The 15,260-nt window shown below is 35.7% G+C and overlaps 1 protein-coding gene across 1 annotated transcript; it reads right to left on the reverse strand.

Moving 5' to 3' along the window:
• Window positions 1-257: 257 nt before the first annotated feature.
• On the reverse strand, window positions 258-7,139 carry LOC104085005 (uncharacterized). Its single transcript, XM_009588970.4, has 8 exons — window positions 6,844-7,139; window positions 5,005-5,089; window positions 4,855-4,923; window positions 4,007-4,119; window positions 2,537-2,648; window positions 2,319-2,462; window positions 777-951; window positions 258-544 (listed from the first exon to the last, which is right to left on the reverse strand). Exons 1-8 carry the CDS (start codon window positions 6,893-6,895, stop codon window positions 419-421), a joined length of 876 nt encoding a protein of 291 aa, XP_009587265.1. The 5' UTR covers window positions 6,896-7,139; the 3' UTR covers window positions 258-418.
• Between the last annotated feature and the right edge of the window lie 8,121 nt (window positions 7,140-15,260).

Genomic DNA, 15,260 nt, shown 5'->3' on the forward strand with positions numbered 1-15,260 from the left:
CATTATGAACAATCAAAAGCGAGCATGTCTTCTCTTTCACAAGTACGAGGAAACAAAATGTGTTTGAATTATTTCTTAGGGATTAGTTTCTTTTTTACCTTTTTTTTAAAGACCTAATTCATTTGAAGAGAATGGCGCTAGTCTCAATATAGTAAGTTACTCCAACATCAAATACATAACCATGTAAATAAAGAGAGATACGCATCTCTTCCTCCACAAACCTATACAGAGCAATTACATCAAGGAACTCGTTTAACTTATGGGGTTAATAATTTAGTAGTATGAAATTTTAAATAACGGAACCCAGAATAAGATGGTCCAATGTCAGAGGCAGATATTGTTAGATTACACTGTCAGTTTGACTAAAATCCACATAATTAGCTTCTCCAAAGAGAATTAATTTCTGTAACAATAGAGTTCAAGCATCAATTTTCCCCACTGCAGATGCATAGCTTACGCTGCTGTCTCTCATAGATTTGCACTGGCTCGATTGTTCATATCGAAGGAATCTAATCTTTATCTTAGTCGAGGAGTTTTTCAGCATCTACATGGGTGAAAAATAGAAGTTAAAAGACATTAAGAGGATAACATAATTAGTGAACCAGACAACATAATAAAGTAAAAGCGAACACCCCAACCCAGCTTGACATAGACAGGTAAATCTATTGAAACATAACTAATCCTGGAAAAAGATTGTATGACAACCACCACATAGACAACAGGAGGCAACGCCTTTCAGAAAAAAAAACAATTTATCAAAAAAAGAGGAGACTTACGTGGAGAAAAACGCTAATTGGATGGCGTCCACAAATGGTGTTGTCCGTCTCTGACAGGTACTGTTTAAATGTATCCGGGTCTCCTGTTTCTATAATATCCATACCCATTTTATCCAAGGCCTCAATAGATTTGTAAATAGCTCCATGGCTTTTGTCATAATGCATGTAGTTGAACCTAAGAATTAAAAGCCCAATTAGTGTAAAGAACGATTCCAAGGAATATATGTATTAAGTAAAATCAGAATCCATCATCAGACTAAGAAACATTATAATGCAAACACATCTCTTTTTTTCTTTCTTTTTTTGGTTTTTTGCCTTGATAGTCCATCTAGAAGCAATGAATCATGATCAGAATTTATCAGATACCATGCACTTACCATCTTTTTTTAGAAGCTAGAATTGAAATGCGTCTTCAATGAGACAAAGCTTTACGTAAACCAGTATGGTTAAATAAATTCATAATCAGTTTATTGCAGCTACATTGTCTAATATATAGAGCCCGTTTGGATTGGCTTAAAAAAAATGGCTTTTAATTTAAGTGCTTAAAAGCACTTTATAAGTGCTGGAACTTATTTTATAAATAAACAGTTACGTGTTTGGATAAAAGTGCTGAAACTGAAAACAAGCTGATGAAGTGTTTGGTAAACAGTGCTGGTAAGCACTTTTTCTTGTTAAAATGACTGAAATATCCTTAAAGTTGTTAACATTATAAAGAAGATGAATGATTTGATTTTAGAATATAGTTACACCAATTAAAAAAAAGGAAGGATTCAACGACCAAAAAAAATTAAATGTTATGGAACAAAAAAAAGAAGCTAAAAGAACAATATTTACAAAATATTGGAAAGTATCAAACATTATTTAAAAAACTACTGTAAAGAAATAATGAATGAAAGTGTAAAGAAAGAAATGAAAGGAAAAGAAAGGAAAGTTATGAAAGAAAACGAAGAAGAAAGCAAAGGTGCTGCAACAAGATTGGAGAAAAGAAAAGATAGTATGTTGTAGGGTTTTCTACTGAGGGGTAATTTCGGGATTAAGAAAAATTATAAGGGATAAGAATGTAATATCTTTGGTCAAAGCAATATGGCTTTTAAGCCAATTTTGAAAAAGTTGGGTTTTCCAACTTATTGGTTTTGGCTTTTTTTAAGCCCTTTTTTTGGTTGCCAAACATTTCCACAAGTTAAAAACTGCTTAAAAGCTGGTTTGACCAGCTTTTAAGCCCATCCAAACAGGCTCATAATTGTTCTGCTTTCCTGTTTGGACCATTATTATCAAACACAAGTGTAATGCGGATCAGATTATTAAACTTCCAGATTTCTGCCCATCTTTAGTCAGTCTGAGATCTACCAATCAATCCTTAAAGATCCCAATGCACCAAAAATAACTAATTCAAGTTCGGTCTTCAGGTAAATTTCATTATTTCAATGAGACCAAATAGAATTCATGCAGCACCAACAAGGATAATTGCCATCAGAATAAGGATCATATTTTCTGTATATGATCAAGATATAACTACATGCAACATTGGTAAATCAAACTCACCTTGAACCCCAATGACAAAAATCCGAAGACACTGAGAAGAAATTCTTTGGGTCATCTACATATTTTGCGAGTAACCGTCCATAAAGGGCTTCACTTTCAGCACTAAGAGACCCAACCAAAATAGGCACAATTTTCACTGGATACCTGTCGTAGTTAACTTTAACAGTTATCTCTGAATAAACCATCACATAAGTGAAATTTAATTTAGAAAAGCATACCCTTGGAAAACTTTAGCAAGATATGGAAGGTGCATTTCCATGCTATGTTCAGCTTCATCAACTCGAAGATCCATGTATTCAAATTTCCCCGTAGCTTTTAGCTCGTCATTTACTGGTATTAAACCAAGTTTTGTTATATATGAGAGTTGTTTAAAAGTTGCCATGAAGAAAATGAAAAACGTACACGAAGGAGAAGCTTGTTAACATTTTTACTACACGCGTAAATAAGCAGAACAATAGAGTGCTGATCGCTTGTTAAGATTGTGTTTCAACTGCCTTTATTTTTAAATCCCTCTCCTAGTGTGCTGATTGCTTTAACTGTCAGAAGTCAAGTGCAGAGGACCAGAATTTGCAGATTGACCCTGGTATAATGTGCACCAATATACTTATCCTTAAAGTTTCTGAACAGAGTGCAGTGTCAAGATCTACTTTAATTTATGTTATAGTTGTGTCATTTGATTTCAGTGTTTATAAACATAGAGCGTCTACGCCTAAATCCAAGAGGCTGTCTAACAAATTACAAATCTACTTTGAAAATTGTTAGGTTTCAAAATATTATGCCCACAAATAGTTATAGTTGGCCCACAAGTTATCTCTAGGGAGTATAAGCCTGTTCCTTTACCCTGCTTCTGCTTATATACCAGGCTCCTGTCAGCAACAGACCTGAACTCATGACGTGCACCCGACCCACACTTCACGTGTCATACTTCCTTACACGCTAAACAAAAGTGGTGGGGGCTAATAGTATGTCTGATGGTAATTATCAAATTGTCATATCCATTACCTGTAGCCTCTTTCTAGGTATATGAGTATCTTCCCACATTTTCCCCAGTAGTAGCATACAGAGCTCATTCCTCATTGCTTAAGTTAATCTTCTAATCTTAGCAGCTATCACTTATTAGGAGACCTAAAAACACAAATTTCTCGGAACTATTCTTTGAGTAATTACATAACTCTTGCCAGCCAGTGTGAACTGTGAAGTTAGTCTGTTAGACAAATGCAATTGATATATAAGACTATATGTTATGGTATAACTGTCTTGTTCATTATTTAAAAAATTCAGTTGATTATTTGCTTACTCTTCTTCAGAGTACATAGTATAGAAACAATTATAAATTTGCAAACAGAGAATCATGACTTTAGTATGTGCAATATGCAGCACCATGGACATAGCGACAAAACAATTGGAAGATACTCCTAATAAATAGTGGTTTGACAAACGTGCCATGAAGCTGGAAGAATGAAAGAAAAAAGGGTTAATTTGTCAACTAGCATACATCAGGGATAAGCCCTTGCAAGTCAAGTCAAGCAATATAAACGAAAGAGAAATTTTAGATTAGACTTCTACTTCTTCCATTCCAAATCTTTTCTGCCGAGTTCTTTCCTGGATTATGCGAATAGCAACTATCTGAACTTTTTATAGGTTTTGTCTTACAGATGAAGATGCAAAGAAAAAGAAGTTTGCAATACCTTCTACATCAATGGGCAGATCTCCTATAGGAGTCTTGTAAACTGTGGCTCTTGAAAGTGCACATTTTGGAGTATAATAGTGGTGAGATGGACCAAGTAGAAATACCCGAGAACTGTAAAACAAAGAGTTCAAAATATTTAAGACAAAGAGCTCAAAGTATTCTATATCTCATGTAGTGGTTATTCAAATACTCCCTAGATCAAATTTTCTTTGACCTACATCTTATTTTAGACCTCACCGAAAAGAATGACCAGCTACTTCCCATAAATCCGTCAATTATTTCAGGTAGCAAGTTGTCTAAAAATCAAAGTATATCCCCTCCCCGCATCCCAAATTACTGTACACTCCGCTTTTAAAGGACCTATTTAAGCAATTCTCCAAAGTGAAGAAAGATAACTTTGTCATACACAACCAATATTTAGAAAAGCTCAACGGGAGACACACAAGAAAAAAGTTCTTCTTTTCCTTTCAGGATATTAATAATATGTAAAACAATCACTCAAAGCTTTAAATTACTCTCAGGAGTGCAAAGACAATTTGGGATAGAGAGGGAGTACTATTGTATAACATCTTGAACTTGATGTATTCTTTGTAAGTTTCACATGTTCCAACTACTAGATGTATCTTTTAAAAAAATCGAACATAATAGAACATTCAATGTTTCGTCACTTTAATAGCCCCATTGAGTAAACCTTGGTTGGTAATTTGAGGATGGAGGAAATTACTTGTAGCAAGTAACTATCCCACTTTTAAAAAGAAATTCCTAAAAAAAAGCTTTTGTTAATGTGCATGTGGGTTTTCACGTTCGAAAGAAAATCAGAATGGAAAGAGCACATAGTAAACTCACATGTTGGTCGGATCTATGTTCCCAAATGCATAAGCTGCTGCACGACCAGAATATGAATAGCCTGCATGACTAGTGAGTTTAACATAACCAGTTAGAACCACATATGGGATACAATCGATAATATATTGACAGCAAATGGAGATAACTCACGGTGCAATTACACCTCGTACATCAGAAGACTTTGTTAAGCCAGCAGCTCTCAGCCAGCCATCAAGTTGTTGTGCCAGTTCTTGGGCTGGTAAGGAAAATAGCAAAGCATCAATGTATTATCAGAATGGGAATTTGTAACTTCCCCTAAAAGCATCAGTATTTGGCTTTTCTACCAGTCCTTCCATCTCATTTCAGGTGACACCATATCATTCAGCATGGAGCTTGAGATATATGTGACTTGTGTGTTATATGAGTAGTAGTGGTTGGAAATGTTGAGGTAACAATTGAAATTTTAGTCCAAGGGAAAAAGCATCAATACAAATTTTAGATTTGATTAGTTACATAAATTTGAACTCTTGAAACTTAAGAAAATTGTATAAATTAATATTATTAAGCTACTGGTGTGAAGCATCTTGTGACTCACTAAAATTGAAAGAATGTCATATATATGGGACGGAGGAGTATGTGCCAACCAATTGGTTGATTTAGAGTAATGAGCGGAATGAACGATATGACGAGGACAGAACAAAGGATTGATTTGTACACCATGCTATTGATCAATTCTAGTGTTTTTGTAAACAACCAACATAACCAAATCCCAAATGTTCTACTTAATTAAAAAATAATAACAAAAAAGAAAGAGAAACCCATGAAAAATAACAACAAACCCAGTGGAATCCCACAAGTGGGATCTGTGGAGGGTAGTGTGTACGCAAACCTTACCCTACCCTAGGAAGGTAGAGACACTATTTCCGAAAGACCATCGGCTCAAGAAAGATGAAAAGAAACAATAGAAACAAGCAATGTCAACACAAATGCCAAAATTGATATTGAGAAAAGGGACCTTTGGCTATACATTTTAGGACCCTATGCTAGATTGCATAAAGACATAAAGAAGAAATATATTTAAAGCACTACTTTTTTAGCTTGGAATCTCCGGTAAATTGCTTCTGAATCAGATCTTTAGCTTATATCCGATTTTTCCTAGCATAACGGAATCAGCAGTGTGACTCATTTTATGGGCGTAAAATTGCTAATGTGACATTGCTTCTAACTACAACATGTAAGTCCAAAATGTAGCTTACAACAACCTTTTTAAGCATAACCACATTAGCAATAGCCAATCCCAAACTCGGACGCTGGTTGCGGTAGGTTGTCGGCCAACATAAAAATAGTCCAACAACAATAAACCCTCTGTTTATTGGAATCATAACATGTGAATATAGCAAATTAGATACAAAGAATTTACATAACCAATGCCAATTAATATGGGATGCAGTATGGTTGAGTGATTGACATAACCACATTGGAAATACATAATGAAGCTCGGTATAATCACATTAGTAATACATAATAAATATCATTGTTGGTCATATTTCTGCCCTATGTTTGTCGGATTACACCAGATTCTCAGAGATAGTCAATGCTTCTTCTTTTTTTCTTCACCCCAATGCTTCTTCACTAGTACACAACTTATTCAAAGAATTTTTTTGAAAATCAAAAACAAAATAATCTTTTGAAAGAAATAAAAAGTTCTTTGAATAAATGCTTCTTCACTAATGCACAATTTATTAAAAGAATAATTTTGCTGTTACCAGGAAACCAGCCTCAATTCAAACAAGCAAAACCTCCAATTTCACTACTTTTCAGCCAATTAAACACAGTAATGATCAAAGTAACAACAAAAGTAGACCTTAATTAGGCAAAAGTTACAGTCTTTGCTATTTTTCACATCAGCTTACACGAAGATACACGAGGATTGATCTGTTAAATAAAATACAATTAAATTGGAAAAACAAAAGTGAAATCCGGAAGAAAAAATCGATTGGCGGAACTTACGATGATCAGTGTACCACGAACCAGCATGAGATGCTTTCCTGATTTTCTCCATATTTCAACTGATTGAAAAACAACGAATCAAAAACGCCCTAATAATTGGGAAATCGAGGAGCAGAAGTAAAGACTATGGCGGAGAAGAAAAGCTATTAATCAGCTTTTAATTGATTATTTATTTACTTAGGTTTTTCACTTTATTAAGTATTAAATTTCTAAGAAAATATCAAAAATAAATAAGTTAGGAGATTCGGTGGGCAAAGTTAAGTTTAAGTAGCATTGTTCGACACTTCACTATATTCTGGTTCACTCTTTCAATTTTCAGTGTTTGTAGGAGGGAGTTATTATATCCTGCATTTCAGGTCCATCCTGTTTGATGGACCTTACTTTGTTTTACTTTTTCATTTTTATTGTTTTCTTTTCTTTTTCTATTAGTTTAAATTGGGTAGTAATCGTCAATTACTGATTTCATACTTTGTTACTTAATAATTTCATTATCATACGAGAGTAGTTTTGGTCATCGATTATGACTGTAAGCATTTAAATTTTATTGGACTTAAATCCAATAAAATAATTTATACTATATGTTAAATATATTAGTTCAAATAAATATTATGGGCTAATATAATTTGATTAATTATATAAATTTAATATATACGGATTAAATAAATAAGTCTTAATTCATTGGGCTAGCCCATTTAATTGGGCTAAAGTGATGAGCCCACTTCATTAAGCCCAAGATATCCTCATCCTAGAGGCCCACTTTGGTGTCACGTGTCATATGACGTGGCACGCCAAGTCAAGCAGAAGAGCCAATAGGATCGTGCCATGTGTCAAAATGACAAGGCATGCCAAGTCACATTAAAAGACTAATGAAATCACGCCACGTGTGCAAGTGACATATTTTGGCCAATCAAATACGGTCTTGTCACACTTAGATTTGATTGGTCGAAAGAGTTTGTTCTTATCATAACTCTTCTCTCCCGCAACTATAAATAGGGGGCTTTATAACCCAGAAAAGAGACCAGAAGTTATAACAAGGAGCAAGAGGGAGCTTGTGGATCAAACGCTGCAGATTTATCTAAAAGCTACAACCATTCAAGTGTTCTAAGGATTAAAAGATCAAGACGAAGATTCAAGAATAAGCTGCAAGCCCTTGGATTAAAAATACCTAAAGATCAAGATCAGGTCTCAAGCACTTGGATTAAAATAAAATAAAATTCAAGATTGAGCTCGAAGGCTCTTTTATTTACTGTTGAAAAGTAGAATCAGAGGAACCATAGAGATAGTAACACTCAAATATTTGAAATAAAATACTACGATTGTTGCAATATTTTCCGATCTTGATTTTATTTTCTCGACACAATTTATTGTCTACAAACTCTGGCACGCCCAGTGGGACCAGTTCTGCCATTCATCTCTTCCTCTTGCATATCAAATACTTCAAGTTTCAAGATTATCTGTTGTGATGGTCGGGTACTTCAAGTCTCGTCTTCATGTTTCAGCAAGCCTACACCTCGACAAACCTTGAAGTAGGGTGCATTTGTAGACACTGAAATTTTAACAGATCAAGATAAATCCTAAATTCAAGACGACTCTTGAAATATTAGGAGTCTATTGGGGTTACTTGGTGGCTACTCTACCCAAACCCTAATTCATGCCTATAAATAAGGCTACGTATGTCCTTCAAAGATGATCTCAGCAATCCCATAGTTCACAACGAGATCACATATACGATCTCGAATTTCCATAAAAATGCATGGAATATTCATTAGAGATCAAAGACATGTCAAATATGTCTTGCTCAAAGTTCTAGCAACATTCAAGATCCAAATGGAGTGTTGCTATATACTTCTTGATCATCAACTACATCAAGGAGATGCATATCATCTTATGTTCGAGAAATACGCCGCTAAGGCCCTCGAATTACGGATAACAAATCGGAGGAAAGAATCAAGGGATAAACAGAGTTGTAACCTGTAATGTTTATCAATAAAATCTTTTTCTTTATAGTTGTTTGTGATTGCAATTTTATTTTTCTTCCCAAACTTTATTGCAAACAAATTGGCACGCCCAGTGGGATAATCTCTACCTCTCATCTCAACTTTTCAATCACCAAAGTTTAAGAACATCAAAATGGTTTCAAAGAAAATCAACCCCGGATCAACTTCTACCAAGGCTGCTAACTCCAGGTTCTATGCTCATGTGGAAAACATCCTCGATGTTACCTTTGGAAGCTTCAGGCCAGTTACTAGGAGTAAAGCAAGCTCTTTAGGACAACGAGCACTCCAAGTGTCGTCCGCATAAACCCTTGTTTTCGGATCTTCATCCTCAAAAGGAGCAAGATCTTCCACAAACGCACCCGAAAGAGGAGGCGATGTTGCTGAAAAGATCAAAAAAGAATTTGCTCTGCTTGACCTCTCCGGATCTAAGTACTCTGCTGTGAAGGGAGATGATGATGTTTCAAGTGATGGATCATCCCCACTTACACCGCATAGCTTGAGCCATTCGAGAATCAATCTGTGTGACAATCCATGCTACTCCCCATTATCTACAATAATCATGCAAGTCATGGTGACAAACACTTCATCTGTGGAAGAGCAGTTGGCAAACTTGACGGAAGCAATCGCTGGTTTGACCAAGTGCATGCAAAATTAAGATGCTAGAATTGACAAGTTAACAGACAAGGTGGGAATCTTGATGGAAGAAGAATCCACCCATGCACCTGGCAAACTCCCAGAAGTTCCATAGATTGATTCTCCTCCAAGACGAGTAGCATCCGCTAAGGTTATCCCTGTCTTATCTAAAGGGATGATTCTCATCGATTAACTGAAGGAGTTCATTGAAGGAACTATTAAGAATAAGTATGAAGTTACTGCCAAGTCCTCCCTTACATATGCAAAGCCGTACACTACAAGGATCAATATGTTGAAGATACATGCTGGCTATCAACCTCCAAAGTTTCAACAGTTTTATGGTAAAGGCAATCCAAAGCAACATGTGGCGCACTTTGTTGAGACATGCAACAACGTTAGACTTATGGATATGACCTCGTCAAATAGTTTGTCCGCTTGCTAAAAGGAAATTTTGATTAGTATACAGACCTCGAGGCGGGATCTATTGATAGTTGGGATCAACTAGAGTAAGATTTTCTCAATCGCTTTTATAGCACAAGGCGCACTGTGAGCATGGTGGAACTCACAAATACTCGTCAACGGAATGGTGAACAAATTATTGACTTTATTAATCATTGGAGGAATGCAAGCCTCAACTATAAAGACATGCTTAGTGAAGCTTCTGGCATAGAGATGTACACCCAAGGCATGCACTGGGGATTGCGCTATATCTTGCAAGGGATAAAGCCTAGCACATTTGAGGAACTTGCAACTCGTGCCCATGACATGGAATTGAGCATGGCCTCCGCTGGAAATTAAAGGATGCACATCTATGAACCTCGCAAAGGGAATGACAAGCAAGAAGTCAGGAAGTGGGGCAAGTTCGTACCCAAGTCTGAAAACAAAGAAGCTATGAATGTCAACACATCACCTGTGAAGTTCACGACGAAGGTGAGAAAGAAGCAGAGTATGAAATCCACTTCTTTTCAAGATAAGCCAAGTGGAAAATTGACTCTAAAAGAAATGCAGAGAAATAGTACCCATTTCTGGATTTTGATGTGCCCACCATTTTCGAAGAACTCCTCGAGTTAAATCTCATTGAGCTTCCGGATATGAAGCGGCCAAACGAAGTTAGGAAAACCGATGACCCAAATTACTGTAAATATCATCGACTTGTGAGCCACCCTTTGGAGAAGTGCTTTGTCTTCAAGGACAAAGTTATGGACTTAGCTCGTGAAAAGAAGATCGTGCTTGAAGATGAGAAAACAAGCACAAACCAAGTCTCTATCATATTTGGTTCATTCAATCCAGATGAATTATGTAGTTTTAAAGAAAGTAAATATGAAGAATTACTAGAGAACAACAAAGTTGAACACGATCAACCTGATGATGATGAAGGTTGGACGTTGGTGACTCGTCGTAGGCGCCACAAAAGGAGCCCGTGAAAAGAATCAATTGAACAACCAAAAAGGAAAATAATGGTGAAAAGACCAAGGAGATGGAATCCAGTTAAGCATTTGAAGAAAACAAAAGTGGAGGTACACCATCCTCAAAACCCACGACATCCAGTGACCTTGGAGGATTTCTTGCCATGTTGGTTCCGCATGAAGATTTTTCGTGATGGTATTGAGGCCTCTTGTTGCAATGCTGATAAAGGGGAAGAAAAGAGTGATGACCTACCGTTGGCACCATCTTCAGAAAATCTCATCGAGTCTATTCCTCAAGAAGTTAGCGCGTGTGAGGAAAAAGTCACGTTCATAAATGACGATCTTCTACTAGGTGCCACTTTTCATAACCGCCCACTGTACCTGGTTGGCTATATGCGTGATGAAAGGGTAAATCGAATTTTGGTTGATGGAGGATCCTCAGTGAATATCTTGCCAATTCGTGGAGGGTCCTCAGTGAATATCTTGCCAATTCGCACTATGAAAGAACTTGGTATTCCTATGAACGAACTCTCAGAAAGTCATGTGATGATCCAAGGATTCAACCAAGGGGGGCAAAGAGCCATGGATGCATGTGATCGATGCAAAGACTTCATACAACATTTTGCTTGGAAGGCCTTGGATACATGAGAATAAGTAGTTCCATCTACCTACCATCAATGTTTAAAATACTACGAGGGTGAAGTCGAGAAGAAGATAGTTGTTGATGATGAGCCATTCACCGAGGCTGAGTCACACTTCGTCGATGCAAAGTTCTACTTGAAGAACCGCATTGTGAAGGAGCTAAAAGCTGATAATGGCATGAAAAGCAAGAATGACGAGCTCACAACTAAAATAGCCGAGGTGACTGCTGGTAGAGCTAAAGCTGTTACTGAAGAGGTACAACCTAACTCAAATAAATCTTATAGAGGGGATATTGCGTCTTATGGCAAGAAAGTAGGTCATGCTCTCCAATATGTCCCTAAAAGGAAGAAAGATGAAGGTGAATCATCTAATCTCCAAACTAACATGCTAAAGGAGTTAACTCTTCCGGTAAAATGAATTGAGACAGTAAAGTTGTCCTCAAAGCCACTTGCAGGGTTTGTGGCCCAAAATCGTTTGCAGAATGTGGCACTCCCTACAGAGCTAACATATGAAGGTTTTGATCCTAACGCTTACAGACTATTTGCAAAAGCTGGATACAATCCCAATGAGCCGTAAATGTTAGGGAAGCTCCCATCAGAAGCTGCGATGAGACAACCATGTGAAGGTTTGGGATACAAGCAACAGTCACCAGTGCGCATCTCCATAAGAAGGGCGAGAAACAATTATATCACTGTAGAAGGCAAATCTGCCGCTTCTAACATACCTTCTGTCTTTGATCGACTTGGAAAATCAATTGTGAGAACTTCCATATTTGAGAGATTGGGTCCATTAAAGAAGGGGAATAAGTTCCAGAGAAATTATCGAAATACAAGAACACCCGCTTCACCCAAAATTCAGAAGATCTCTAAGGATTTCCAAAGTCTGGTTCATTCTAGAATGAAGCGACAAACAAAAGTCATGGTTTCGTGTGATGAGGTACTGAAGGTGAATCCATACACTGTGGTCTACACCAAAGAACGTGATGAAGACGAAGAAAGTGTGGGTTCTTCATATCATGTTACTGCACAAAACGAGCATAGTGTTTTATCTCTAATGGAGGATGATGAGAAATTGGAGGATGTTTCACTGTGTTATCACATATCCTTCAACGATGTGGGATAAAGTTTTAAAGGCAGTGCAAAGTTTTCAAAACGCATTTGGTGTTGGACAAGTTATTATCCAAGGTAATATATGCCAAAGCAGTTTGACTTCTAGTATGATTTGTTAAAAGTCAAAGTAGAATACAAATGAGTGTCTTACATGGATTGAGAGGCTTATCTTTGGCGGTTTTCATTCAATAATATATCAATGTTAAGCAATCATATATCAATGTTAAGCAATCGATCAACGAAAGCTAATGCCAAGATTTTTATAGTAAGTTGATCACGTGAAATTCCATGGAAAGGCTCACGTTTAAATTCTAAGTCTTCTTAAGTTACACTGTAACGCAAAAAGATCAACTGAGCATCGGTGAGAAGTCAATCAAAATGAAGTAATAATTACTGTTTGTATACTTCAAGTCTTGTCTTAAAAGCTCGATAAATTTATACCTCGACAAGCTTTGAAGTAGGGGGCATTTGTAAGCATTTAAATTTTATTGGACATAAATCCAATAAAATAATTTGTACTATATGTTAAATACATTAGTTCAAATAAATATTATGGGCTAATATAATTGAATTAATTATATAAATTCAATATATATGGATTAAATAAATAAGTCTTAATCCATTGGGCTAAAGTGATGAGCCCACTTCAGTAAGCCCAAGATATCATCATCCTAGAGGCCTAGTTTGGTGCCACGTGTCATATGACGTGGCACGCCAAGTCAAACGGAAGAGCCAATAGAATCATGCCACGTGTCAAAATGACAAGGCATGCCAAGTCACATTAAAAGACTAATGAAATCGCACCATGTGTGCAAGTGACATATTCTGGCCAATCAAATGCGGCCTTGTCACACTTCAATTTGATTGGTCGGAAAGAGTTTATTCTTATCATATCTTTTCTCTCCCACAACTATAAACATGGGTCTTCATAACCCAGAAAAGAGACCAGAAGTTATAACAAGAAGCAAGAGGGAGCTCGTGGATCAAACGCTGCAGATTTCTCTAAAAGCTACAAGTATTCAAGTGTTCTAAGGATTAAAAGATCAAGACAAAGATTCAAAAACAAGCTGCAAGCCCTTGGATTAAAAATACGTCAAGATCAAGATCAAGCCTCAAGCACTTAGATTAAAATAAAATAAAATTCAAGATTGAGCTCGAAGGCTTTTTTATTTACTGTTGAAAAGTAGAATCAGAGGAACCATAGAGATTGTAACACTCAAATATTTGAAATAACATACTACGATTGTTGCAATATTTTTCGGTCTTGACTTTCTTTTCTCGACACAATTTATTGTCTACAATGACCTTTATGAAGAATAATTTCTCGAATAATTTAGTTTTCAGCATCTATTTCATAAAATGTGACAATTAATAATTTGCTCCACATGACACCGCAAGATTTTTTATCTCTCTCCTAATTGTTATGAAAGTTGATAAAAATCAATTGCTCATAATTAATTTTTATTGTTTTCTGACCGATTTCTTTTTTCTTCTTCGTTTGTAGGGAGCAAAGGCAGAAGAAGGGAAATTAAAAAAAAAATAAAAAATATATATATATATTTATAGCTTTAGAAATGCAAATTATAACTTTATTAATAAGTTACTAAAACAAACATGCGCTTACAAAGTTGTTCTGTCCATCTCCTTTAATGTGACATCGTTTCACTTAAACATAAAATTAACTGTTAGTTTTGACTAGTACACTATAAGAAAAAAGAGGAGATAAGTAATAAAACAATAATTGAAAAATTAGCTTTCTCAACAATTAGTTTTACAAATTAGTTTAAAAGAAAAACATCACATCGTCAATCTTATATTTGATTAGCTAAGTGTTCAATTTTAAAAACTTATGCAAGTTTAATATAAAAAAATATTTCTGTAGAATGGTGACAGATATATTAGAGTAGTACTATTTTAAAGCTCGAAGAATTATAGATTAGATTCTAGAGAAATATCATATCAATATGCTGCCTCATGTCGCTAGTGCATCCCTTATCCCTCGATTTATGCACAATACTACCTGCCAAAAAAGATTCTCTCTATGTATAATGGTGTTGATTTATTTATTTATTTATTTTATTTTTATAAGGCTTATACAATGGTGTTGATAATAGAGCAATGCTTCAATTATATGGGTATATTAGTTGAAGCTACAATTATTGGTGAGACATGACTTGGTCCCTAGAAAGAACTGAGAATTGTCAACTATTGGTTAATTAAGTAGGAGTGCATAATGAGGAAAGTACTAATCAAAGGTATGCTAGTTTTATTAGTATCATAATTATCATGAGTTAAGTGCAAAGATAAAATTAAATTATTTATTGTATTCATTAAGTCAATGATGCCCTCGGTTATCTAATTTACCAATTACCGCACCAATTCCCATATTAAAAAAAAAAAAAAAATTTACCACACCAATACTCTCTTCATTTTTTCGATTGTTCTAATACAAACATTGGGTAAGGTACAATGTAATCGTTATTCATAATGTGTTATTGGCCACAGAATTTTCATGTTGTAAATCAATAGTTGCAACTCCACTTTACTTCACTTATTCATGGGCCAGTCCCTCCCACCTCAAAATAAAAAAGGGTAGGAAAACTAAATACTAAGTTCACATAAGAAGCATA

The sequence above is a fragment of the Nicotiana tomentosiformis genome, chromosome 8 (assembly GCF_000390325.3).
Source record: "Nicotiana tomentosiformis chromosome 8, ASM39032v3, whole genome shotgun sequence".
NCBI lineage: Eukaryota > Viridiplantae > Streptophyta > Magnoliopsida > Solanales > Solanaceae > Nicotiana > Nicotiana tomentosiformis.

Coding starts and splice junctions, on each gene's coding strand:
- LOC104085005 (XM_009588970.4), bottom strand. CDS start 6,895: ATGGAGAAAATCAGGAAAGCATCTCATGCTGGTTCGTGGTACACTGAT. Junction 5,090..6,843: donor TTCGTGGTACACTGATCATC/GTAAGTTCCGCC, acceptor TTTCCTTACCAG/CCCAAGAACTGGCACAACAA. Junction 545..776: donor CAATTAGCGTTTTTCTCCAC/GTAAGTCTCCTC, acceptor TCACCCATGTAG/ATGCTGAAAAACTCCTCGAC.